At 38.4% G+C, this 24,890-nt stretch overlaps 1 protein-coding gene across 2 annotated transcripts; it reads left to right on the forward strand.

Moving 5' to 3' along the window:
- Positions 1-252: 252 nt before the first annotated feature.
- LOC115728964 lies at positions 253-11,063 on the forward strand. Of its 2 annotated transcripts, none has more exons than XM_048284999.1 (9): positions 253-264; positions 3,172-3,356; positions 3,482-3,596; positions 3,860-5,121; positions 5,987-7,371; positions 7,673-7,803; positions 7,939-8,738; positions 8,838-8,950; positions 10,436-11,063. In XM_048284999.1, the coding sequence occupies exons 2-9, from the start codon at positions 3,303-3,305 to the stop codon at positions 10,731-10,733; spliced, it is 4,158 nt and encodes a 1,385-aa protein (XP_048140956.1). In that variant the 5' UTR covers positions 253-264; positions 3,172-3,302; the 3' UTR covers positions 10,734-11,063. The 2 variants fall into 2 exon arrangements, with proteins under 2 accessions (XP_048140956.1, XP_030515229.1); XM_030659369.2 differs by lacking the exon at positions 253-264 and having other exon boundaries at positions 3,156-3,356; positions 10,436-10,755; positions 10,788-11,063.
- The last annotated feature ends 13,827 nt before the right edge of the window (positions 11,064-24,890 follow it).

Here is a 24,890-nt window from a genome sequence, read left to right on the forward strand (position 1 = left end):
CTTTTGTGACTTGCATAGAAAAGGAGAAGACTTTTTGACTGCTGCTGGTGGGGAGCCGAAACCTTTTTCTTCGTGGCCTCCCCTCAATGTCGCCGTCCGTTTCAACATATCTCTGGCCGCGTACGAAAGTGAACTAGCCTCCCCACCTCGTGCGTGAACCCTAAGGAGTGTATTTATAGTGCCCATTAGGTTTTATTGTTCACTAATCCAATTATGGGCTCAACTTTTCTTGATCTTTGTGAACTTTTTCTCTCTCTCTCTCTCTTTTGTTTTTTTTCCAGATTCAGCTCAAAGCCTTCTAATAGGGCTAACTGTAATTGCTTGGGCCTTAATTTTTGTCCCCATTAATGTCATGTGGTTCTAATAATCCAAAGCTGTTCACAATTTCAACTTTGACGGGGCTAAATTAAATCCGAAGTAGGCCCTAAGGCCTCTTAGAAAATTCGGTCGCTTCCCCTCCTTTATTGCCGAGAATTACATGATGGGCTCCGGTCTATAGTTGCTTGTCAATTTTGGTTCCTTTTTCCAATGCCGATCCAAACAAATGTAAATATTTATGCATGTGAAAAATTAAAAACGCTACACACGAGAAATTGATTTTTTTTTTTTGTAAGGACTAAGGCTAATTCTCACTTTATACAAAATGAATGATTTAAGGGAAATGCAAAATTTAGGTGCCAACAAGTCTGAAATAAGCTTTATTTCAAATGATGGCCTAAAGCGCCCTCTTTGTTTCAAAAAAGGGTTTGACTAGGGATTTTTTCGTCTTTTTATATTTCTTATTTTTTTTTTCATTTTTCATTTCATTTTATCCTTTTGTTCTTTCCTCTTTCCCTTTTTTTTTCCCCCTTCCCCTAGCCGGTGGTCGTGGAAGCTCCTCTGATCCCATTCCAACCTTCTTTTTTCACCTTTTTGTCTTTCCTATTGCCTTTAGACTCCAAGCCCTCTTACCCATCCTCCTCGTACGCATTAAAGCTCCTCCGATCCCCGTACTAGTTTTTTCAGTTACTCAGATCCATAGCAAGCTCACCAAAAATCCGACGCTCTCCCCCTCTTGATCAGAACCCAAGACACCCAAGCCTACTTGGGTGTCGAATCCTCCACATCCTCCATTGATTAAAAAAAAAAAATTGGTTTTATTTACCAAAGTAGTTCATTTTATTTCTTCTTCAAAATTCCTCTTTGTATGAGTATCTTTTTAATTTGATTTTGTTTGTATCGATTAATCTATTTTCATAGTTAAATCAAACATAGGTTAATCATCGTATTTCATTATTGCATCTAGTACAACACCGGAGATAATATTCATTTATGAAGTGCTTCGATTCTATCATCAAGTGACTCGAAAAAAAGTTGAAAGTTACCTTTTCTAATTAATTACTAGAAGTTTATTGTGAGGTATGGACATAGCCAATTTGATAAAAACACATAACATATGAGGACATTGAGTTATCATTCGCACCAATGATGATATAAAATTTTATCGAACACATTCAATTTTAATGTCAATAATGATATTGAGCTAATATTTTACGAGAAAACTATCATCAATGAAATCTAATATTTCTCCTTGACAGCATGCGAGACCATCATATATATATATAAAAGTAAAGTTGAAGTCTTGCTCCAATTGTTGTGGCGTCGACTCTTTGTGCGTCCGTTGAATACTAAGTGTTCCAACATTGATACACGGCATGTTCGTTGCGCCCCGAATGTTGTAGGTCTTGATTCACTGTTTTGACACAATTTAACCTTCACCTCCATATTTGTATCGATGTAGGTGCTAGATACGCATTCTCATGTGTTTCATGCATTTTGTGATTTATCAGATATTTCAATTATCCCTATAATGATATACGCTTGTGTATTGCTGGCACTTGCTGTATGAGAACATGAATAATTTAAAAAGGACTGAAAAAAGACGTATAAATATTATTCATCAACACTAGACAACAGATCTTAAGATATTATAATTTGTCCATTGTTAGACTAAAATGAATAATAATAGGTGCATTGTGATGTAAGTTGCAAATGCACAAAGACACTTGCACCCATTTATATAAAGGTCAATACCATGAAAAATTCAAAATTGATACATATGTGATAAATTTATCTCAAACTATTTTTTCGACTACCCAAATCTTCAAATTGGTGCATTTGTGACAAATTTACCAAAAACTATTTTTTCAACCACAAAAAATCTCAAACTGGTATATCTATGATAAATTTACCCCAACTAATCATTTTGACCATAAAAAACCTTAAATTGGCACACATGCTATCAATTCACTTTTCATTACTTTTCATTAAATTGGATTAATATCACGAAAAATCTTAATTGATGCACATGTGATAAATAGAGGGTAAAAATCCAAATGTGAATTGCCACATGTCATCCAACTAGGCAATTTGATAATAAAATTAATGAAAATTAAAAATGGTAAATTTATTACAAGTGTACTAGCTTAAGGTAAATTTGTCAAAGGTACTAGTTTAGGATTTTTTATGGTCAAAAAAATAATGTTAGATAAATTTTTCACAAGTGTACCGGTTTAAGATTTTTCGTGGTATTAACTTTTTATATAACTCATAAGCAAAGGATGACAAACTCTATGGGTTGCGGCCTCTAGTGTCATGTAACATTTTCTTAGAAATGACCACTTATATCGATTGAAATAACTAGTCAATGAAAAAATTTCATTATCAATAACAATTTATATTTAAGCATTTTTGTGGACAATAGAAATATTTCATTTCATTTTTTTAACAGTGCAAAAAAATATATTAGTCATTTTTCATGAAAACAAATAGAGCTAACTATTTGATAGCTCAAATATTTTGATACCTCTTGAGATGGTGTGTATATATATACATACATACATACATACACATCATAAGCCCCGTTATTAATTTAGACAAAATCATATAAAAGGCCTTGTAAACTGTAAAGCATGACCGCCCTACCGAGCCACAACTACACATGACCGACTCGATCCGTTTCCCAGTTTTGCCGCCATCCACAAGGATACCGCCGTCAATGTTTCGGGTCGGATCCAAAACTAAAATGTCGCAGGACCGGGTCGGACCTTCTAGGGTTCTACACAGGCAGGAGACCTCCTTCAACCACTGCAGAGGCGGTCAGGTCTTCTTCAACTCTTTACCGCTCTCTCGTCTCTCTCTCTCTACCTGCGAATACAGCGAGTAGCAAGGGCAAGGCTTTAGGGTTTTTCATCAATGCGCCGCTTCCTCTCGGGTCGATCCGAGACCGAACTGGTGACTCTTCGCTGGCAGTAGTAGCTGTAATGGCAGCAGATGTTTCGCTGAAGGTTGAGCCGGAGAACATCTGTTGCAGAGCGGTAAGGTTTTTATAGATGCATTGCATGCGCTTATTGTTTGGCTTTTTGGTTCTTTAGAGTGGAGGTTCTTTGTGCGTTTCAGTAGTTTTTCGAGCTGACTAGTTTTGGGTGTTGTGCGCTTGCAGTGGAAGGTCAAATACTCGAAGTTAGAAGAGAAACGAAATGCTCTCAGGCAAGCCGTGAAGCTTCTCGAGCAGCAGCTCGATAAGGTTCAGACTGAAAGCCTCAATCTCAAGAAAGGTAATCGAAAAACTATTGCTTCCGTCATCGTACAAGAAGATTATGTTGAATCCTATCTTGATTTGTGTGATTCCGAGAGCTAAAAATTTGAGTAAGTTTTGATGTTGAATCCAAAAAGTGTAGGTTCGATACCTTGCTCGATGCAATTGTTTCGTGAGGGGCTTAATGCTGTCATTTTGGTATTCGATTCCTTAAGGAAGAACAGATTTGGGGTTGCCACTGACAAGTAGCATGTACAATTCTCTCTCTTTTTCTCCTTGCAGGATGTGAAGCTGAACGGACACGTGCAGATCTTGAGAAAGAGGAAAAGGAGAGAGCAGTCTCTGTCAGAGTTTCGTTGGAGAATGAAGTCACTGCCTTGAAGTCCGAGATAGTGTCATTGGGGAGAAGTGTCCGTTCTGATGATCAAGACGGGAAGGAGCAAATCAAGTTGCTCGAGGCCCAGGTCTCTAAAGGGGAAGCAGAAATTAAACGTCTTAAGGAACTTACAAAGAAGGAGAAAACTAGGGCAGATTCAGAAAGGAAGAATGCAGAGTCCGAGAAAAGAAGAGCTGAGGAAGCCTGGAAAATGTTGCAAACCGAGAAAAGTAAGGCTGATGAAGAGAGAAAAATCTCTGCTATTGAATGGAGAAAGGCTGAAGAATCTAGGCTTCAGTTGCTGAACTTGAAAAAAGAAATTGATGAAGCAAGATCAAAATTAGTCTCTGAGACTTTAAGTTGTGAAGAGACAAAGAAAGAACTTGAATTAGAGAAGCAAAGAGCAATGAAAGAGAGGCAGCGTGCCGATTTGGAGAAGGCTAAAGCAGCCGATCAAAGAAAGCTAGCCAAAGACAATTACAGGAAGCTGATGAAAGAGAAAGACCGTGCTAAAAAATTGTCTGCCGAAGTTGAGGGAGGCAACAAGTGCATTGCGAAATTGCAGGAAGAGCTTCATGATGTTTTGTCTTCTATAAGAATGAGTAACTGTCCTGTAGCAGGGGCTGACCAGAAAGTGGATTTTGAGATGGCAAAGCAGAATGATGAGCTTTGCAAAACTGCTAGGCTGATTTTAACAGCTGAGAAAGCAGCCATTGGTGTTGAGAAACAGAGACAATCAAGTAAGAATAAAAACACAGCTTTGGAAACGTTGAAAAGAAACAGTCAAACTGGAGAGCATGATAAGGCTTTGGATGACAAAGATAATAATAAATTATTTAAATCATCGGAGAAAAAGAGGCGAAGGAGTGGAAAGTTCCAGTCAGATCAGCTGAAACATGGATCTGGGAAACTGTTGGAGGCTCCTCCTGCCTTGCCTATGAGGGATGCTGAATCTACCAAACTGAAGCTTTTGAAAGAAAGATTGAAGCTTGAAAAGATGAGAGTTAAACATGCCAAAGAAGTGTTGGAGTTTGAAAAATGCCGAAATGATCTCCTAATGCAAGAAATCCTTCACATAAAGATGGAGTTTAGCGAATTCTCCCACCGCCTTAATGTACTAGGCAGCTGTTTCTCACCCAGCTGTGGAGGCATGCCCGAGCTTGAAAAGGTGTGTTTCCTGATCAGTAAGTTCATTATGACTGGTTTTAGTCTTGTGCATGTGTGAAGGAGGTAAGCAATAGAGATGCAGACAATTGCGTGATTTAAGTATATGCGGCAGAAAAGCAACTAATGACAACAGCTTCTATGATGTTATAATACTGCGAATATAGAAGGCAGTGAAAATTGTATGTCATGGTTGGGGACATTGCGTAATCCATCACTGCTTTGTCTCTGCACTTCTCCCCTGTAGGCTGGTCTGATTTAATTTAGAGAAACCACAGCAACCTTGAATTTGATAGATATAAACTCTCATGCTATGAAATTATAGTAGTGAGTGAAAAAGTGAAGGCGTGTCTTATCAGTAGTGTTTTACATTTGTTTTGAAGATTATGCAAATGATTTGGCCCTTTTTATATTAATTCAGACTCGATGTTGGAAACCCTTGATCTTCAGCAAGCATTACAATCTCTTTACAGCTTATTTTCCTGGTGGGCTAGGGCATCAAAGTGTCTTAGATTCATCAGATAACATGACACACTTTACCACTAATTGAGGGAACTATTATCTTCATTAGGACTTCTTAAAATTCTTTGGGTTTTTTTTAAGTCCCACTTTTTTTATACTCTATTTTCTTCCTTATGTGTACATTCTCCTCCAGCTCATATTTAGTGAAACTCCCAGAGGTTGATGGGTTTTTCTTCGCATGAGTAAGGATACTATAGTTTGTGATTTTCCTGATGAGGCGTATTCCTGGTTCTTTTTGAAATCTTGTTTAGTTTGAATTTACTTATAAGTTCTCCGCAAACATCATCTAAGGGTGGTCCAGCTTTCTTTTCTGGTTTGCTTACCTGATGGTTTGATGAACTCTGTAGAATGCAAGAACCACCGTTGCAACTGAAAGGAGGCAAAATTTGCGTGTCCCAGAATTGTTTCATGCATGCTGTCAAAGTGACAATGCAATTTTCAAGCCTAGCTGTATATCTGTTGCCACATGTGATGATTTGAGACAGCTTCCACACAGAGAAGGTGGGCCGCCTACATCCAGAGGCAGTTCTACTGATTTTGTATCAGGTACTGATTCTAAATCGGAGCTTCCGCCTAGAGGCTCTAACAGAAAAAAATTACAGCGTTCTGCCATAAATTCTGCTGTGGCATCTTTTTCTGATAGAGAGTTGGTGGGATCACAGGACAGGACAGACAATGTTGCTTCATCAGCAAAACTGAGGGAAGATAACTTGAATCAGCAAAGAACGGTTTCGAGCCTATCTTATGGAAATACCGAAGTCAGGGGCAATGAAAAATTTCCTGAGATTTGTGACGATAGTGTGAAAAGTCCTCATGTGGGTCTTCATGGATCAAAAGTATGTGGACAGAAGAGGAAGGACCTACTTGATGTGATTGAATCGGTTGATCATATGAGTGCAAGAAGTAGGAAGTTGCATCTCCAAATGGAAGAGGACCCTACTCTTTTGCATGGTATTTTAAGTCAACAAACAGATGAACCCTTGAATGATACTGGATATGTACTTGATAGTAAACAAGTAGAGCTTGAGGGCAGGCAGAAGAAGAGAAAGGTTTTTCATGAAAAGGACATCGGAAAGGGACTACAACATGGCCATAGGATACTGCAGAACAAAGATAACTGTGGATCTGAAATTCACACTGAAGCAAATATCAGTGGACAGGTTCCCAATGAATTAAATGGAGGAGTCTGCTTTATACCGAGGAAGGATGTTGATGGTTCTTTTGGCTGTAACAATGGAGTTGAAATCTTCGATACTGTGGATGGCAGTTATATGAAATTGCTGGAGTTGGATGATCCAACTGATGAGCAGCGCTACAAGAGAGCGATTGGCAGGCTTATTTCTCCAGCGCTTCCTGAGATGGACTTCGACATCACTGAATCTTCTGATGAGGAAGAGAAAGACTTGATCCATGGAGTAGTGCATGAGAAAGAGAATTCATCAACTTCCTGCGGCCTTGGTTTGGGAGAAGGGATAGTTGATTCAAACAGGTTGAAATTTATTGTTTCAGGAGATGGGGGTAAATATTCATTTGAGAGTCAACATGGATCTGCACACGATGCTCTTCCTAAATATTGTGTCGTCACTTCGGATATTAAGGAAATCGAAAGTATATATAGGATAATTCTTGCAATTGACAGCTGTGTGGTTCGGAGTTCTTTGCTATCTCACCCATGCTGGATGCTGCAAAAATTTCTCACTGAACTGAGGAAGGAAGAAAATCTCCTGCAGAAGTGAGTTACTCTTCTGCTTCCATGTACTTATATTGATCCTCTCTGGAAAGTAACAGTATCAGAAAAAGAGAACAACAAATATGTTACACGTTATGCCTGTTCAACTGTTCTATCATTAAAAAGAAAAAAACTGTTCTATCGTGGTTCCATGCACTGACACTTCTAGTTTCTGCATTTTATCCCTTTTATTAATTGCTTGCTCTTTAATGGTTTTTTTTTTGGTAAGGAGCTTGCTCTTTAATAGTTGTTCGCTATATTTTCTGAGAATCTTGATTTGATTTCTTTTTTGTGCTTATTTCAGGGAGAGGGTCTGTGTGCTGTTTTCATTATTGCTGGTCAACTACTCTGTTGTGGCATCAGGAACATTTGGGTACTTATTTGACAGAGATTTTTTCAATGTGCTAGATTCATTTGCTGAGCATATAAAGTCTGGTAAGTTCTCATGTGCTTATTGAATGTACTCCATCAAGTCAAATTTGATAACTGTGGAAGTAAATTTTTGCTAGTCACATTTGTTATGCTGAATGTAAATTTGATTTTGTTTGGTATGTTTGTTTGCGGAAACAGTGATGTCAAATGCGGAGGCAAGACGACTATTTATGGAGTTATGTCAAGTTGATGGACTTCTTTGTCTCATTGAGGATTTCCTTGTTCATGGAAAGATAATTTTCTGTAATGGCGTACCTTCTAAATCTTCAATCTCAGTTGATAGAACAGTGGAAATGAATTTGAACAACGTCGATGGTCTCCTGTCATCAGGAACTGCATCAAGGGATCTTTTGGTGGCTGGCAGTATTGTTTTTGCATCAATTTGTGTGGTGGACAATAAGATTGGTTTTTCATGTGAAACTTCCTACAAGATTTGTTATACAAATGGATCTGATCCTTTATTGGTCCTTAGCATTCTTCATGTGTTTGCTTATTTATGTGGAAGCGAATATTTTACGTCAAGCAGATATAGTTTGCTGATGACTGTCTTGAAGTCGGTGGTTATGCTTCTTGAGCAATCTAATATGTTGGTGGGTTCTCAATGCCCGTTGTTGGTGGGGAAGGTGGGGGCTGTAGTCCCTCTGTGCACCAGTTGCCCATTCAGTACCGGAGCAACTTCTGTGGATGCTGTCATAGTGATATTATCGGAGAGGCTTCAAAAGATTGCTCTTTGTGGAAGACTGCAACCTGTCACAGGGGAACCGATCAATTCAGGAAATACTCCAGACAGTTTTAGTGCTCAGCTTGATGCGTTCGAAATCCTGCCTGAGAAGGGAAATAATCGTGTCCCCCCTGTTGAATCACAAATCCACAGTGCTGAGGTTCTTTTTGATCTTAGTGAATTGCTTTCTTTGGTGGAGCTAATTGCAATGAATGCAGTAAGTCTTCTGCTGAATCTATTACTGTCCTTTATGACTAACATATTGTATCTAGCCACCGTAGTTCTGTTTGATCTAAGCATCTTTCTGGTGATGCAGGGCTGGGAGTCCACGCAAAGTAAAATCATCCCGGAGCTGTTAAAATTTTTTGAATCTCCCGTGCTGGAAAGCATTTCTGCAGCTGTTATAGTTCTTGTTGGTCAACTTGGAAGGTAAGAAGTTGCTGACATGTTTTTATCGAACGAAAAGAACATTGGATTTTCTCCCTTTTGGAGTTATATTGTCTAATACTGACAAAATTTGAGGCGGAAAGATCAGACTAGCTATTTATGATTTGTTATATACTGGTGTTGAACTATGATATTTTTTAGGTTGCATTTCTTTTGGGTTGATATCGTTGTTCTGAAAATGTTGTCAATTGATAAATGCCACTTATGGAGATTCCATAGAACAAGTCTTTCTGACATACTTGGAGAGAAGATTTTGTCAGACTTGTTTATGTGAAGTTTGCTGAGTAGATCCCTGTCAGGCAACTTTATTTGTCATTTGATCTTGTGCACAATCCTCGAATGTCTCTGAGGAAAGACATGTACCTCATTTCAAGCCATACTAGATTGATGTAAGGCCTGGCTGCAGAACCCAAATATACATCTGTTAGAGGAATAGAAGGGAGCTGCTTTTCTGTGTGCCATGTCACTGTCTTTTACTACAACTTGGTGCTGTCTTGTGCTTCTTGGATTTAAATATCTAGAGATAGAAAGGTATTAGGTATGCATGTGCATGAGTTTAGTTTGTGAAGAACTCGGCCAGGCAGATGGTTAATTGAGAATGGTTTGGTTAGTCAATGTTGATTGGGGAGATATGAGAATGGTTTTGTCTGTCAATGTTGGAGATATGTGAATGTAAAATGCCTCTAAAAATGTGATTCAACTCTTCTTTTCTTGATGTTGCATTCTTGAGAGTATGAAGATGTTGCTGGCCTCTTCTGTTTGAAAACATCTTAACAAGTTAATTTCAAAAAACCAAAGTAATATTAGCTATCTCTTTCTGTGAATTTGCTGACTATGATGACTATGCAGAGGCCACTGGACAGCAAGTATTGTGAAAGGATTCGTCTGATATTACAACTTGATTAAATCCTAGTTTTTCCTCATCTTTAGTGTTTAATGAGTTTGCCTGTCCTCCACACGTGGTTCCTAAACAAATATTCTCTGAAAACAACACAAGCTCGATTTTGAGGCATAATTTTTTTTTTTTTTTCGTTTGGTAAGAAATGAAAATAGAGAACTTCGATTGCCTTAAATTATTGAATGCTGATGCATGACAAAGTTCCATACTTTAAAGAGTGAGAAATTGTGAAAAGTTGTCAAACAATGCAAGGGATATTTGACTTGCAGGCTTATCACGGTGTCAATTGATAGACGTAGATAGTAGTGATATAATTAAGAGATATAGGCATATCTGCCATACAGTCATAAGGTGTTAAGTGTCCGAGAACTGGATAGTAGTAGGCTGTGCTGGTGTCATGGGCATTGGGAATGAATAATTGCAAAGCCAAGTGATGGTCGTGGCTTGAACAGGATGATAATAAATGATGTGGTACTCTGGTTTATCTTAATTTGTGGCGAATTGGCTATAGCTTTTTCATGTACATGCTTTGTATCATGTGCACTAACTATGTTTTGTTCCAATTTCAGGATTGGAGTTAAAGCTGGTGGCTTTGACGATGTTGGAGTCCAAAGTTTGAGGTGTTCCTTGTATAGCTTTCTCCGTCAGGCCACCACCTTGAACATGGGCTTCTCTACTCAGACTGCTATCGTAACTGCTCTGCTTCGGCTTGTGCCCCTAGATTTTGAGAATATTGTTCAGGGTAATGTGAGTGTGAGTCAGTCTGCCCCTGCCTGTGGTGTCAGAAAATGGTTTTCTTCTTTAACAAGAGAACAGAAAACCTCGATTTGTAATATTATACAATCAGCAACTGTAGATAGAAGCTGAACTGCATGTGCCGACCCGCTTTTCTTGTACTTGAAGACCAATAAATTCACAAGCTCTACACAGGATTGTCAGGTTTAAGTAATTGAAGCGGACTGGACGTTTCGCAGCTTTCACTTTTTGTAGATCATTGCAATGTGATTGGCGGGATGGCAATTTTGGATTGCTGGGAGAAGCTTTTTGCTGTCAATGTCGCAATTTGGCTTGTCATACCACAATTTGTGTAACCGGGATGTTCCAGGAAGGATTTTTGTGCTGAGAGGATGAGAATGGTTAGCCTTTTTGTCCAGTTTCTTGCTGTTTTGGCTATTATATGTATTTATCTATTATTCTGGTCTGCAAATGCTATCTTCTAGCATATTTTGAAGTCTTGGACATGGACGCACATGCATTGGACCTAAAATCATATCCTACTTCGATGGAATGTTTGGAGATGTGACTGCTTGCGAACTGCGGTATGAATAGCGAGTTATGTTCTCATAAGTCTGCATGGAGCATGGGAAGTTTGACATCTATTTCTGCCAGAACTTTGAATGGCGGCTTTTGAAAAGGTTTTGTTTGAAAATTCTTGGAAGGAACAGAGGCAAGTTTCCAAGTATTTGGAAAAAACTGTTTGAAACGCAGACGGTATTAAGAGATGCACATGCAAGATTAGACCTAGGGGTTACACGGTGCAGACGTAGTGCAAATGATGAGACAGTATGGGCAATTACATGTTGAGAGGTCGTTTGTACGAACGATGCAAACAAGCGCTTGCATAAGAGTGACGCAAAAAATGTGCAGACAGATGAATGAAGCAGGAAATGATATCAGGCGCATTGAAGAGTCCGAATCAAATGCTCATGTGAAAAAAGAAACTAGCTGAAACAAATTTGAAGATCAAGACGTGATACAGGAGACATCGAAATTTCAATGTTGGATCAATTTTGATACATCGAAGAGATGTCTCTGTCGGTTTTCTCATGTTCAATTTGTTCCTTATTCTTTATCTTTCTTGTAAATACGGGTGGATTACATTCGAAATGTAACTTAGAAGTCATATTACCTAAAAGAATTCCCAATTGTCCTTCTCGTTTTTGAACGAGAGCTGAAAGAATGTATTCAAAGAGAGGGATGACTTCGAAGTCGTATTGTATGGGGCTGAAAAAGAAAAACAAGCTCCTTCGAGGGTGAATGTCTAGGAAGGTTCCAAATTTGGAATCGTGGAAACGCCTCGTCGAGTTCGGGTTCATGCAATGCTCCATTGTGGGAATTTGAGAATGCTTGAAGATGAAAGAACTTGAAATTTTCCGTATGCTTTTTTTTTGGCTAACAAGAGGAAGTGAGACAAGTTTGCACAGACGATTTCGTCTTATTTTGGGCAAGGTTTAGTAATTAGCTGAAGGCGAAAGTTCGGAGCTATGCACATAGATTTTGGACCGGGTTTGGCGTTTATTGAGGTGGAATATTTCCGATGAAGATCTGCAGAAGACGGCTAATTGATACTAAAATTTGGCAGGGCAAGAACAAGATATAGGATGATAATTCCTATGCTTGGAATTTCATCACATCATAACTTGGCAAATTTGAACCATCCCGTGTCTTTGCTCAAGAGAAAAAGGGGACCAACTCACTTGGTATTGAGTCATGATAAAAATTTTCCTTGCGAATTTCGCGTGGATGACTTGCCTTTGATCGGACTTAAGAGGTGAGCTCGGCTTGGCAAAAACCGGTCTAGAATATCACTTAATCGGGAAAAAATGCCTCTAACGGAGCTGCACTTCTCTAATGACCCTTTGTGCAAGTGACAAACGTAGCGTTCGCTCAATCTCTAGCCGCTTAGTCCCATTGTTGGTGCGACGAGTTGTAAGGAGTCTTGGCTTGGCCCTCTTCTAATGACTTCCGAAGAATCTAATCGAACATCAAATTAAACTCAGAAAAAGATTTTTCAGTATAATTTTCAAATTAAAGGATAGTCTGGTATCACTTAGATGTGATCTATTTATAAAGGTTGCGTTAATTTCTTCGACACGAGATTATGGATTTGGTGACTATGTAGGTCCTTCCAGAATCCCTGTAAAGAGAAAACGGGACTTAGGTCAAGCATGAAATATTGACCTACGATGTTAGGTTTCAGAGCTTACAATTATAGTGGTATTTTATGAACGGAAACAAAGAAAAAATTGACCAATCTGACATTTTGATGTTGTAAAAACCTACAATTGAAAAAGATTACATACGACATTGAACGGACCCGTACAAAATTACGTTCCATGAATGGGTGAGGTACTTTAAGGATCCAAATGGAATTGTTTGATATGTCTTGAATAATTTATGAGCTTGGGCTGAAGTTAGAGTTTGGGGGCAGTATAAATATTTATTTTGTAATCCTTGAATTTTCATAATGGATTTCGCTTTCCTCTCCCATTATTTTTATCGCAAGGGTTTCCACATAAATCTTTGTGTTTGTTTCTTCTTTTCAGTTTTATTTTCGTTTTTATTTTCGCATTACTCATAATAAAATTTATGAACTAAAATTAGCAATTATGATAACAAAGAGATAACTATTGTGAAATAGGAAATTTACGATCCGCAAAAGTACTATTACGAACGAAAATGTAACAAGCCAAACAAAAGTATTAAACGAATAGAAAGGCATAATATGGGCAAGAGATGTTTGGAAAAATTGTCAACAAAGTCCTAAATCTATTGCACTTTTGTCAATTCAGTCCTAAACCTTTTCATTTTGTCAATTCAGTCATAAAACTTTTTCATTTTTTTTCAATTCAGTTCTAAACATATTCTTTGTGTCAATTTAGTCATGAACTTTTTGTATTTATGCTAATTTAGTCCATCCGGTTAACTTTGATTGGCCATGCTGCACCGGGGACGCCGGCCGGCTGTAACGGGGTAATTTTTAATATTTTTTAATTAATTAATATTTTTTTGTTTTTTTACTTTTCTTTCTTTTTTGTTTACTATTCATCTTCTTCTCCCCTTTCTCCAGAAAGATCCTCGCTAGTCTTTGTCCCGAGAAGTTCTCGCCGGCCCCTAGCACTACCGCTACTGGCAAGGCCGGCGCCATCACAGCTGGAGAAACACTAACCACAGGATTGAACAAAAACTAATATACTTCGTCAATCAAATAAACTTGAAGCCTTACTCACGAAATTAGTGGATGTATGGAAAAACCCACCCTCCTGCGATTTTAAGGCTGTCGAAAATCCTTCCATAAGCAAGAGCTTATACCCATTCATCGTTGAATTCGACGAGCTTCTCGCCTATACTGGGCGAGGCTCGGCCTCGCCAAATTTGGCCGAGGCCGACCTTGCCTAAACATGGTGTCACGTCGCCGTTGTTGGGCAAGCTTGGCCTCGCTAAGCGACGGTGGCGCCATGGCTAGGCGAGGCTGGACCTCGCTCAGCTACGGCGACTCTAGAGGTGAGGTCCTTGCCGAGAAACTAGATAGCGATCTGAGGGTGCCATTTCTGATTTCTATCCCATACAGTTAGTAGGATTCCAGGAAATACTATTATTTTTGTAACATTCGTTTGTTTAAGCTTTTTATAGGTAACTAGAAAAGTTACTTGCTATGGTCACAAGTTGAAGGAATTCCCCGTGGAGAAAAGATGAACAGTAAAAAAAAAAAAAGAAGAAAGGGCAAAACAAATGGAAAATATATTAAATATTATTAAAAAAATTCCCATCAGCGCCGACTAGGTCCACATAAACGTTGACCAGTTAAAGTTGACCGGATGAACTAAATTGGCACAAATGCAAAAATTTTAGGACTGCATTGGCATAAAAAAAGATTTATGACTGAATTGGAACACATGCAAAATGTTTAGAACTGAATCGACAAAATTAAAAGGTTTAAAACTGAATTAGCAAAAGTGCAATAGGTTTAAGACTTTTTTGATAGGAAAACTACCAAAAAAGTCTTAAACCTATTACAATTGTGCCAATTCAGTCCTAAACCATATTTTTTTTCAATTCATTCTTAAACCTTTTGCAATCGTGTCAATTCGGTCCTTCCGGCGAATTTTGGCCGACCGGCGCCGACATGGATGCCCGGTGAGTGGCAAACTAATATTTTAATTATTTTTCCTTTTTTTTCCTTTTCCTTTTCTTATTTTATTCTTTTTTCTTCCCTTCCCCTCCCTTGTTCTTCGACTTCAACTTTCCTGCTCTTACGCTTCTATACCAGTTCACCGAAGAAGAAGAACCAAACTAGCAGGCCACCCACCACGCCACTGTCTACAACCACAACCTATGGTCTTCGCCTTCGCCCCTCCTCCGCACCTCCTCGCCACTTGCCCCGTCGTGGTTCTACATGTCAAGGGCCGCCGCGCCGATCCACATCACGTATGGCTGCGTGTTCGCCGGACCTCGATGAGGCTCTCGCCGGCCTCGCCATGGCCGGACGACGCTCGATCTCGCCCGCCTGGCCATGGCGAGGCTCAACCTCACCGGATCCGGGTTGGCGAGGTCAGCCTTTGCTTGGCCATGGCAAGGTTCAGCCTTACCCGGCTCGGCCTAGCGAGGTCGGTGAGAGCCTTACCAATCATCCTGCGGCCGGTCGCCGACTCGGGTACCGGCTGGAGGTAAAACGGGGAAGGGGAAGGAGGAGGTTGAATGGGGAAGGGGAAGACGAAGGGGAGGGGAGGAATACAAAAAAAGAAAAAAAGTAAAAAAGGAAAAAAATCATAAAAATTCACAAAAATTATTAAAGCGGGCAACCACATTAGAGCCGACCGGCTAAAATTCGTCGGATGGACTAAATTGGCTAAATTGAAAAAGCTTTAGGACTAAATCGGCAAAAAAAAAAGGTTTAGAATTGAATTGACACAATTGCAATAGGTTTATGACTTTTTTGGTAATTTTTCCCTTTTTTGACAATTTGTCCAGAAAATGATTCTTTATAAAATTAGAAGTTACATAACGATCGAAGATGAATTTATGTGCTTTTTGCATTACTTTCAACCTGATTCGGTAAAAAAAAAAAATCTTGATAAAAATTTTACTTGAACAAAATGACAATTTACACAATTCGAAGTTATCTTATGAACCGAAACAAAATTTAATGAGGTCATTAGTTATCTACCTTTGAATGAAGAGTTTTAGTTTTTTACAACCAAAAAGTTAATTTAGTAAAAAAGAAAGTTAAATTATGCACGTAACTTTTTAAGATAGAGAAGCAAAATGGTAGTTTATGAAGTGAAAGGTTATCTTAAAAACCTAATGATTTTATTTTTTTCACAAGCTGCATTAGTGAATTACGAGACCATGAAACTAGTGTACGATCAGGAAGGCAATTTACAATAGAAGGGTAATCTTATGAACTTCGATACAAGTCCAAACGGTAACTTATGAACTTTATTCATCATCAAATGTACGTTAAGAATGTAATCCGACCAATTACGAACATTAACATTGTAAGACCCGATGGTTAATTTATCATTTACGACGATGTAAACGTTATTGTATGAATAGATAACAAAAGATAATTAGCGGTTTCAAAAGTTAATATCTAGATCCTTTACAATACACTAATGCTTTATTTATTTCGCGAAAAATGAATGATTTGAAAAAAAAAAAAATTCTTAAAATGATCACTTTTATCGCTAGCTAAAAAGAATCAACAAAAAATAGTGTCATTATTCACGAAAGGACGCGATATTTTCAACCCTCATTTTGGCTAAACCACTCCTTTTTTCAATTATCGGACCCAAATACCATTCTTTCTCTTCAATTTATTGCTTCTTTTCTTTTATCAACCTAACCAATATAATTGCCTTTACCTATATTTTCTCTCTTATAGTACCTATTTCACAATATAAATCTCACATTACACCCACTAAAAGATCATTTGATCATGCATCATGTCACTTTGTTTAGAGAAGGTCATAATTGTCAATTTATGGTGTCATTTTTTAGTTACAAAAGCTATATAAAAAGTTAGAAATTTCTAGTTATAATGACTTATGAACACTTTATCTCAAAGTTGAAAATTAAAAGTCAATCTAATTGTCTAGCATATTTTGACATTTTGCGTGATTTTTCGAAATAAATTCATATGTTTCTAAAGTTAAGCATCGCTGATTTGTGCTTTCTTTTAAGCTTTTCACATTTTAATAAGTATTGGAAGATAGGGTTGACAATTTATTTACGCATTTTGTACTTTCAAACTCGTGTTAGATTTTTTTAAGGGAAAGTTTTAAGTACATTTTAAAGTTTTGATCAGCTAAATAATTAAATTGATTTTTAATTTTTGACTTTGAAATATAGTTTCACTCACTCTATTTGGAGAAAAGGCAATAAATTGTGTGTTCGTAATCTGTTCAGAAATTTCTTGTGAATGAAAATATGATACCATAAATAGACATTGTCAACATTCTTAGGCAAAATAATAATAAGATATGGTAAATTGAGATCTTGATGGGTCCAATGAAGCATTTGTATTGTGGAACTAATGAGAGATGATACATGGATTAGCTTGATAAAAAAGAAACAACAAATTGAAGAGAGAAAGGATGGTACTTCGGTAAGTTAACTGAAAAAGAAAAAAGTCTCTTAGCAAAAATAGGGGTGGAAATAGCGTTACCCATCACGAAAATGTTAGATACAAATTATTGTCGATAACGTATCTATTTTGGTTGACTAATTATCTCAAACGAAACAAATGATCATTTTCTAAAAAATATCTTTCAAACAATTTATTTTCTACAAAATAAACGAAACCTAAGGGTTATTACTATAATTAAAAAGCGAAAAATGTGTTTTACAACCCTAACAAGTAGTTTACGATCTTGACTTATCATGCAATAAGGGATAGTACTGTGATGAGACTTCACGTAAATCTACTACGAAAAAAGGAAAATTAAATTGTCATCAAGACTTGGCCCTCAAATTTCTGATAACAAAGCAAATTACTTTTCGGAGAGGAATTTACCGCAATGTTTCAAGAGGGAAATTTGAAAAACTGCAAAGTTACGAGGGATAATCATTAAAAGTATACTCGAGAGTCGAGAGGGAATTTTCGAAAATATTCAAATATCCAGCTGAAGACAAGGTTGGAAATGAAGATCAAAGGCTTGTCAGTCAAAGAGATAATTAACTGTGCCTCCCCCATATCTGGACAAGAAAGTAAAAAATGTCTCAGTTGAAGAAGGCAAAGCTGGAAATAGACGATTTGTGTGGGATTTGCGTACTTGACTAAGAAAGCAAGACATGTCAGAGGCATAACTTCGGCGATTGGTGGGGGGAGTCAAGATTTCAGAGAACAAAAACAAGAAAACAAAAAAAGATTTGTATCAGGCTATCAGCAATTGATCATGTCGCTACCAACAGCTCTTTGAATTAATTTGAAGATCCCAAACGTTCCGTCGAAGAAACATGTAAAAGGATTCAAAGCAAGCTAGAAAACAGAAGAAGAGAAGAGAAAAACTGTGCGATAAAAAACTCGTAGGATAAGTGCACCGTAGAAGTCTTAAAATTTATCGCGAAAGTTAAGTTAAATTCTAAAATTCTCAAAAAGTACAATCAAATCTTAAAATTTACCACGAAAATACAATCCTCGTTTTTCCTTTACAATAGACTAATGCTTCATTTGTTTTGTACAAAATGAATAATTTGAAAGAAAAAAATTCTTAAAATGATCGCTTTTATTGCTCATTAAAATGAATTAAAAAAATAACATTTTCATCATTCACGAAAGAGATTGCGCTATTTTCACTCTCATTTTGACTAAGCCTTTTTTTTTTAAATCAACATATCAAAATACCCTTCTTTCTCTTAGATTTATTATTTCTTTTTTTTTAATCAACTTAACCGACATAACTGCCTTTATTTCTATTTTCTCTATTATATAAATTACCAATTCACAATATAAATGTCAAATTAATCCTAATAAAAGCTTGTTTTATCATGCATCATATTATCACTTTGCCTAGAGAAGATTGTTATTTTTAATTTATGGTGTAATTTTTTTCATCACATAACTTGTATAAAAGGTTAGAAATTTTTAGTTATAACGGCTTATGGACATACAATTAACTACCTACTTTTTATTAAATAGTTTGAGGAAAACTTTATCTCAAAATTGAAAATCAAAGTTCAATCTAATTATCTGGCATATTTGGACTTTGTGGGTGATTTTTCAGAATAAATTTGTAGGTTTCTAAAGTTAAGCATAGATGATTTATGCTTTTTTTTTTTTTTAGCTTTTCACATTTTAATAAGTATTGGATGAAGGGGTTGAAAATTTAACAACACATTATGTACTTTCAAAATCATATTAGATTTTTTAGGGGAATGTTTTTAAGCACATTTTAAATTTTGATCCACTTGCTATGATATTGAATTTACAATCATAATTAATTACTTTCTTCATAGCATGTTTGATATCCGATCATGCTTTTAACAAATTAACCTTTTTCATATTTTGATCAATTTTTCTTTTTAATTTTTTTTTATCAAGATTGGTCAAATAATTAAATTAACTTTTAATTTGTGACTTTGAAATATAGTTCTACTCACACTATTCCGAAAAAAAAAGGGCAGTAAATTGTGTGTTCATAATCTGTCTAGAAATTTCTTGTGAATGAAAATACGAGACCATAGACTTAGATTGACAACATTCTCTAGGCAAAATAATGATAAGATATAGTAAATCAATATATTGATAGGCGTATGGAGTATTTGTATTGTGAAATTAATGAGAGATGATTGAAATAAAGACAGTTTTGTGGATTAAGCCGATATAAAAAGAAACAATAAATTCAAGAAACATATGAGGGTGCTTCGATAAGTTATTTGGAAAAATGAGTGCCTTAGCGAAAACGGTGGTGGAAATAGTGTTGCAAACTTCACGAAAAATGTTAGATACAAATTGTAGTGGATGATTAATTTCTTTTTGTTGAATAAGTAAATCGAGCGAAACAAAAGATCATTTTCTAAAAAATATTTTTTAAATTATTTATTTTTTGCAAAACAGACAGAGGGTAAGGTTATTACTATAATTAAAAGTGAAAAATTGTATTTTACAACTCTAACAAGTAGTTTGCAATCTTTACTTATGGTTTATGATGCAATACGTGATAGTACTATAATGAGACTTCAGGTAAATTTACTAAAAAAGGGAAAACAAATTAAATTGTCATCAAGACTTCTCCCTCAAATTTCTAATAACAAGGAAAATTACTATTCACAGAGGTGATTTACCACCTGATATGAGCGGTTACTATCGTAAACAAAAAGAAAAGTTACTGCTAAGTGAACTTGATCACAAAAGTTAAATTACTTTGCAAGAAGTGAATTTACTACCTTACAAAAGGACAATCCATCCACCTATTTCTGAAAATTTTCTGAGGTGCCATTGCCATCCTTTGTAATGCAATCAATGTTTCAAGAGGGAAGTTTGAAAAACTGCAAAAAGCTTGGAGGGATAATTTTTAGAAGTACACTCGTGAGGGGGTTTTCGAAATTTTTTAAAATTTGCTTTGCAGGACATTTTTTTTTTGTGGGGGGGGGTGTTCAAAATTTGCTGGACTCTACTTAAGGTGAACTTGCCTTCATTCACCATCTTTTATTCCTCTCTCTTTAAGTCCTTCGCAAAAAAAAAAAAAAAAAAAAAAAAAAAAAAACCTTCAAATCCCCACAAAGATGCCTCCAGGATCCTTTCTTGCCAACCTTCCGTCGAAATCTCCCGCTGGACCCACCCACATCGACCCGACCAGAGTAGCCGATCTATACGCCGTGGCCACCACCGCAGCAAGGTCTAGCGCCGCTCCGGCGCCACCTGAAGAAGAGGCGGCAGCCGAGAAAGAAACAGAGGACGGGGGTCGAAAAAGGGAAGGGAAGAAGAAGATGGGTGGCGGTGGCAGGAAGGACGACGACGACGACGGCCTCTATTTCGAGTTTGAACCAACCAGAGGGTTCGCTCAGGTTTCATCCTTCGAATCTCCTGCATTTCATTCCCCCGACCATGAAGCAGCCTTTATGGCGTTTCTCGCCCGGGAAGCGATTCCTAATCGTCGCGTCGACTTCGAGTATTTCGAGTCTCATGGGATTTTCGTCTCCGAGATATTCCAAGAACTCAACTTGAAGTCCATTTGCAGTCTGGATGAGGAGGTCTATCCTCATGTGGTTGCGCATTTCTACTCAAATCTGCGCTTTCCGAACCCAGATGAGTTTGTTTTCACTTTCGGAAAGAAAGATTACTCGGTGAATGCCGAGGAACTAGCCTCCATCCTCTCTGCATCCTCGTACCATTTTGAGAAAATTCCTGTCCACTTCAACGATGCTTACAAAGCGATCACAGAGAACCCATCCTTCCACCGAGGTTTTAAAACCCATGTGTCCCATCATCTTCTTCCTCTTAAGCTCAACATCATCCATAAAATCCTGGTTCGGTGCATTAGGCCCAAAGCTACGAACACAAACATCGTCTCGCGATACGAAGCTCGCCTACTCTGGGCAATGGTCACAGGCGCTGAGTTCTCTCTTCCTCACACTATCATGCTCCACATGCTCAGGACCGTGAAAAGGAAAGTAGGGAAGCTACCCTACGGCTCACTCATCACTAGAGTTCTCCAGCGAAAGGGTATAGAGGTTCCTTATGAACTGAAGGTGGGAAAGCTAGCGGCTTTAGAGATTGGGAGAGAAACGTTGAACAGGATGAATCTGAAGCCAACTGGGAATGGCTGGGTGGACACGAAAGATGAAGTGATGAAGGTAGGCGATGGAGATGATGAGCGCACGAAGCTGGTTCTACAAGAGAAGACGAAGCAGCGAATTGGTAAAAGCAAGAAGAGAAAGGAGCGTACGATTCGAGACTTATGCCCCACTTTGCAGCAAATGCCAGAGAAGAGGAGGAGGAGGAGTGCAGAGAAATCTTCGAGGAAAGAAAAAGGAACGGCAAAGGCATCTGAAGTTGGTGAGTTGAGAAAGGAGATCAGGGAGTTGAAGAAGTCTATAGAGGAGCTTACTCGAGCTGTGGAAACTCTTGGGCAAAACATTGTTTGCATCGAGCAATTAACTGACTAACAATGTTGTCATTGCTTAGGCTTTCCTTTAATATGCTGATGATGTCTTTATCTTGTGAATCAAATACTGTTTATATACTCTTACTTTCATCATGACAAAAAGGGGGAAGAGAAGTCTTTCTGAAAGTAGAAGGGAACTTGATATTAAATCTGAACATTAGTGCAGCCCTCGGCGTTCCAAATCCAGGGCAACATCGATAATGGCGACCTCGCTTTGCCATGGAGGTCTGTCTCCGTTTCTCTCTCTTAGGGGCGAGGGCGAAGATAAGTTCATTTCCTACCTTCCAAAGCGATGCAGAACGCAGCTTGCCGGCGGGGCGCTCCCCACGTTCTTCTCCATCGACAAGATAGAGACCCACATAAGGACTGTCCTCGCCTACCCATCGTTTCGATTCCATGACTGAAGCTGACCGTCGGCCGGTAGACCGGGGTGTCCCCCCACCAGTTCACGGTCCTATGCGATAAAGAAACTCAAAGTAAAGCTTGTCATTGTCTTGATTCTTTGCACGCCTTTGTGCTCTCCGATTCTACTTCTACCACCGCTAGCGTCTAGCCATGTGAATTTCAGGAAATGTGAACTCCCAAAAAAAAATAAAAGTTTTGCCAAGAATCTTGAATTTGAATAGAGGAAATAACTTTCTAATCCTATAGGCAGTAATAAGAAGTTACACCATATCCTATTATCTAGCAACACTTATTTATAAGAAACCTAAAATAGCCATAGTAAACGTAATCACTTAGCAGTAGGGGTCTTAGAACTAAACGTCATGGCCAAACACTGGGCTGTTGGTTGTCATTGAGGTCGCGGTTGGTGGAGGAAGGAGGAGGAATCAGGTGCGAAAGAGGAAGAAGGAGAAAAGAAAAAAATAAGCGAAAAAATAGAGAGAAAGAAAAGAAGAGAAGAAACACAAAAAACTAAATGAAATGAAATGAATTAAAGGAATTGAGGAAGCAAAAATGAGGAAAAATGTTTTCTTCTTCTAAAAAAGATGAAAACATTTTCTTCACTTTTGAAGGTTCTGTGGATGGAAAATGTTTTACTTGACTATTTTATTTTCCATGAATCAAACGTCAAAAAATGTGAAAAATAACTTTCTGGAAGTCGTTTTCTGTGAAACAAACATAGCCTTATGGGATTAGTGGCTGAATCCCCAATAATTTCCATTCGATTGGAATGTCAGAGCTTTGATTTTTTTACTTTTTGGTCAAAGAAAAAGTTCCTTTTATTGCTTCAAGTAATTTCAGAATTACAGCCAACAAGGGCCTCCGAACATAAGAGGTCCCGTGAAACTTGAGAGGGATTAGTAGTCCAATAACAAGGTAAAGCTTTTCGCCTAGGGGCTTTGGCAACCCAGTCGGCCACTTGGTTCTCTTCTCTTGGGCAATTGGCCACTTATAGATGCTTACCTTGACCCGTTAGTCTAAGGCACTCGGTGGGTGATCAGAGGAGCTACTTCCCACGAGCACAGATCATGATTTGTAAGTGTGCAAGTCACCGTAAAGCAATCTGACTCCTACGAGAGGGGTAGCGTGGACTGATCCTTGAAGAAGCGGAGCGCTTCAAGGCGTGTGAGGATTTCGGTCTGCTCAGCAGATGCCCGCGCGGATCTCCTCAGCAAAACCAGCAACCACTCTCCCGGCGCCGTCCCGGCATCCCCCTGCGATACTTCCTGTGGTATCGCCGTCTACAAACGAGCCATCGAGGTTAATTTTCAGCCCTCCTTTGCTCGGCGGTTTCATTTTATTTGATGAACATAAAATGGACCAGATTTGCATTAGCCAATGTCCTCCGGACCGGCGACAATCTCTCATTGATCCCTGTCCTCTTAACACGTGGCGACTCATCACCGGCCCACCTCCTTATGACATCCGCCCATCAGGTCTGTCTTAACGGCCGCTTCGAGGTCGCACGACCCCGCCTTTGCGCGAACAAGCGGTTATCACCACCTGCCCATCTTTCTCAATTTTAATGCACATTCGGACTGTATGCGAAGCAAGGGCGAGATATGGAAGAGGGTTTAGTTGATAAGGGCAGAATGGCAAAATAGGAACCCCCTTTCGTGGGGCAGATTGCCTTTCGAAACTGCTAGATTGCAAGTTTGGATCCGAAAATTTCTCTAAAAACTCTTTGCTAAGTTGCGTTTATTTAACCAAAATGAATGATTTACAAAACTATTTTCACTACCGACAATAATTTACTTTTAACTATCAAGTTCAGAAAATAATTCTTCTGAGCATGCATATTAATAATCATTTCGAGAGTAAATTTCGTATTTGCTTTTACAAGTCTAAAACGGCATCCCGGTAAATTTTTTATGAGGACTAAAATGAAATTAGCATGTCACATGAGTAGAGAATGGAAGTGAAACAGAAGACATATCCTATACATGTTATGCCTAGATAATGGAGGCAAAGGAAAATGACATATTATCCGATTACTAGAGAATAGAGAGGTAAATGTGTTCGAAAGGTTGTTATGTGGTGGGCAGACTAATCACGACATAAAAAAGATAATTAAGGTACGTTATGAAGAAAATGTTACAAGCTTTATCTATCAATGATTATGATTATCCACAAATAGGCTAGAAGCGATTCGCTCATCGAAGGGCATTATTATTCGCAGGTTACAATATATTCTTAAGTTCCCTCCATAGCCCTCTTATTGAACTTCCCCAAGATAATTGATCCGAGTCCTCGAACCACTCCCTACGCAGCGCCTTAACCGGATCATAAAAAGGCCACACGGACCACACCCATGGTGCATATAATCTCTCCGAGAGAGGTTCGCATGGGCAAATGTTATGTGCTAATGCTCCATCAAGGAGTAGTCTTCGTTTTTGCGGGACGAAGCGGGCCGGATTCCCGGGAAGCCGGAATGAAGGCTGGAATGGAAATTGAGGACAAGGAGCCGGGAAGGATGGCAAAGGGGTTAATAGTCCAGGAATCTGCAGAAGAGGGATCGCCTTCTCTGATGATGACTGGAGTCGGTTCGGCGGCGGGACGGGGTCAGGCCGAAACGGGTTTGCTGCCAAATTAGGAGGAACAAAGAGCTCCGGTGGACTCCTCTCTTGATCAAGTGGTGGGACGGGTTTTGAACTACCGTCGCCATTTTTTTTTTTGGGAAGGTGTCCCGAAA

This window comes from Rhodamnia argentea, chromosome 9, assembly GCF_020921035.1.
Source record: "Rhodamnia argentea isolate NSW1041297 chromosome 9, ASM2092103v1, whole genome shotgun sequence".
NCBI lineage: Eukaryota > Viridiplantae > Streptophyta > Magnoliopsida > Myrtales > Myrtaceae > Rhodamnia > Rhodamnia argentea.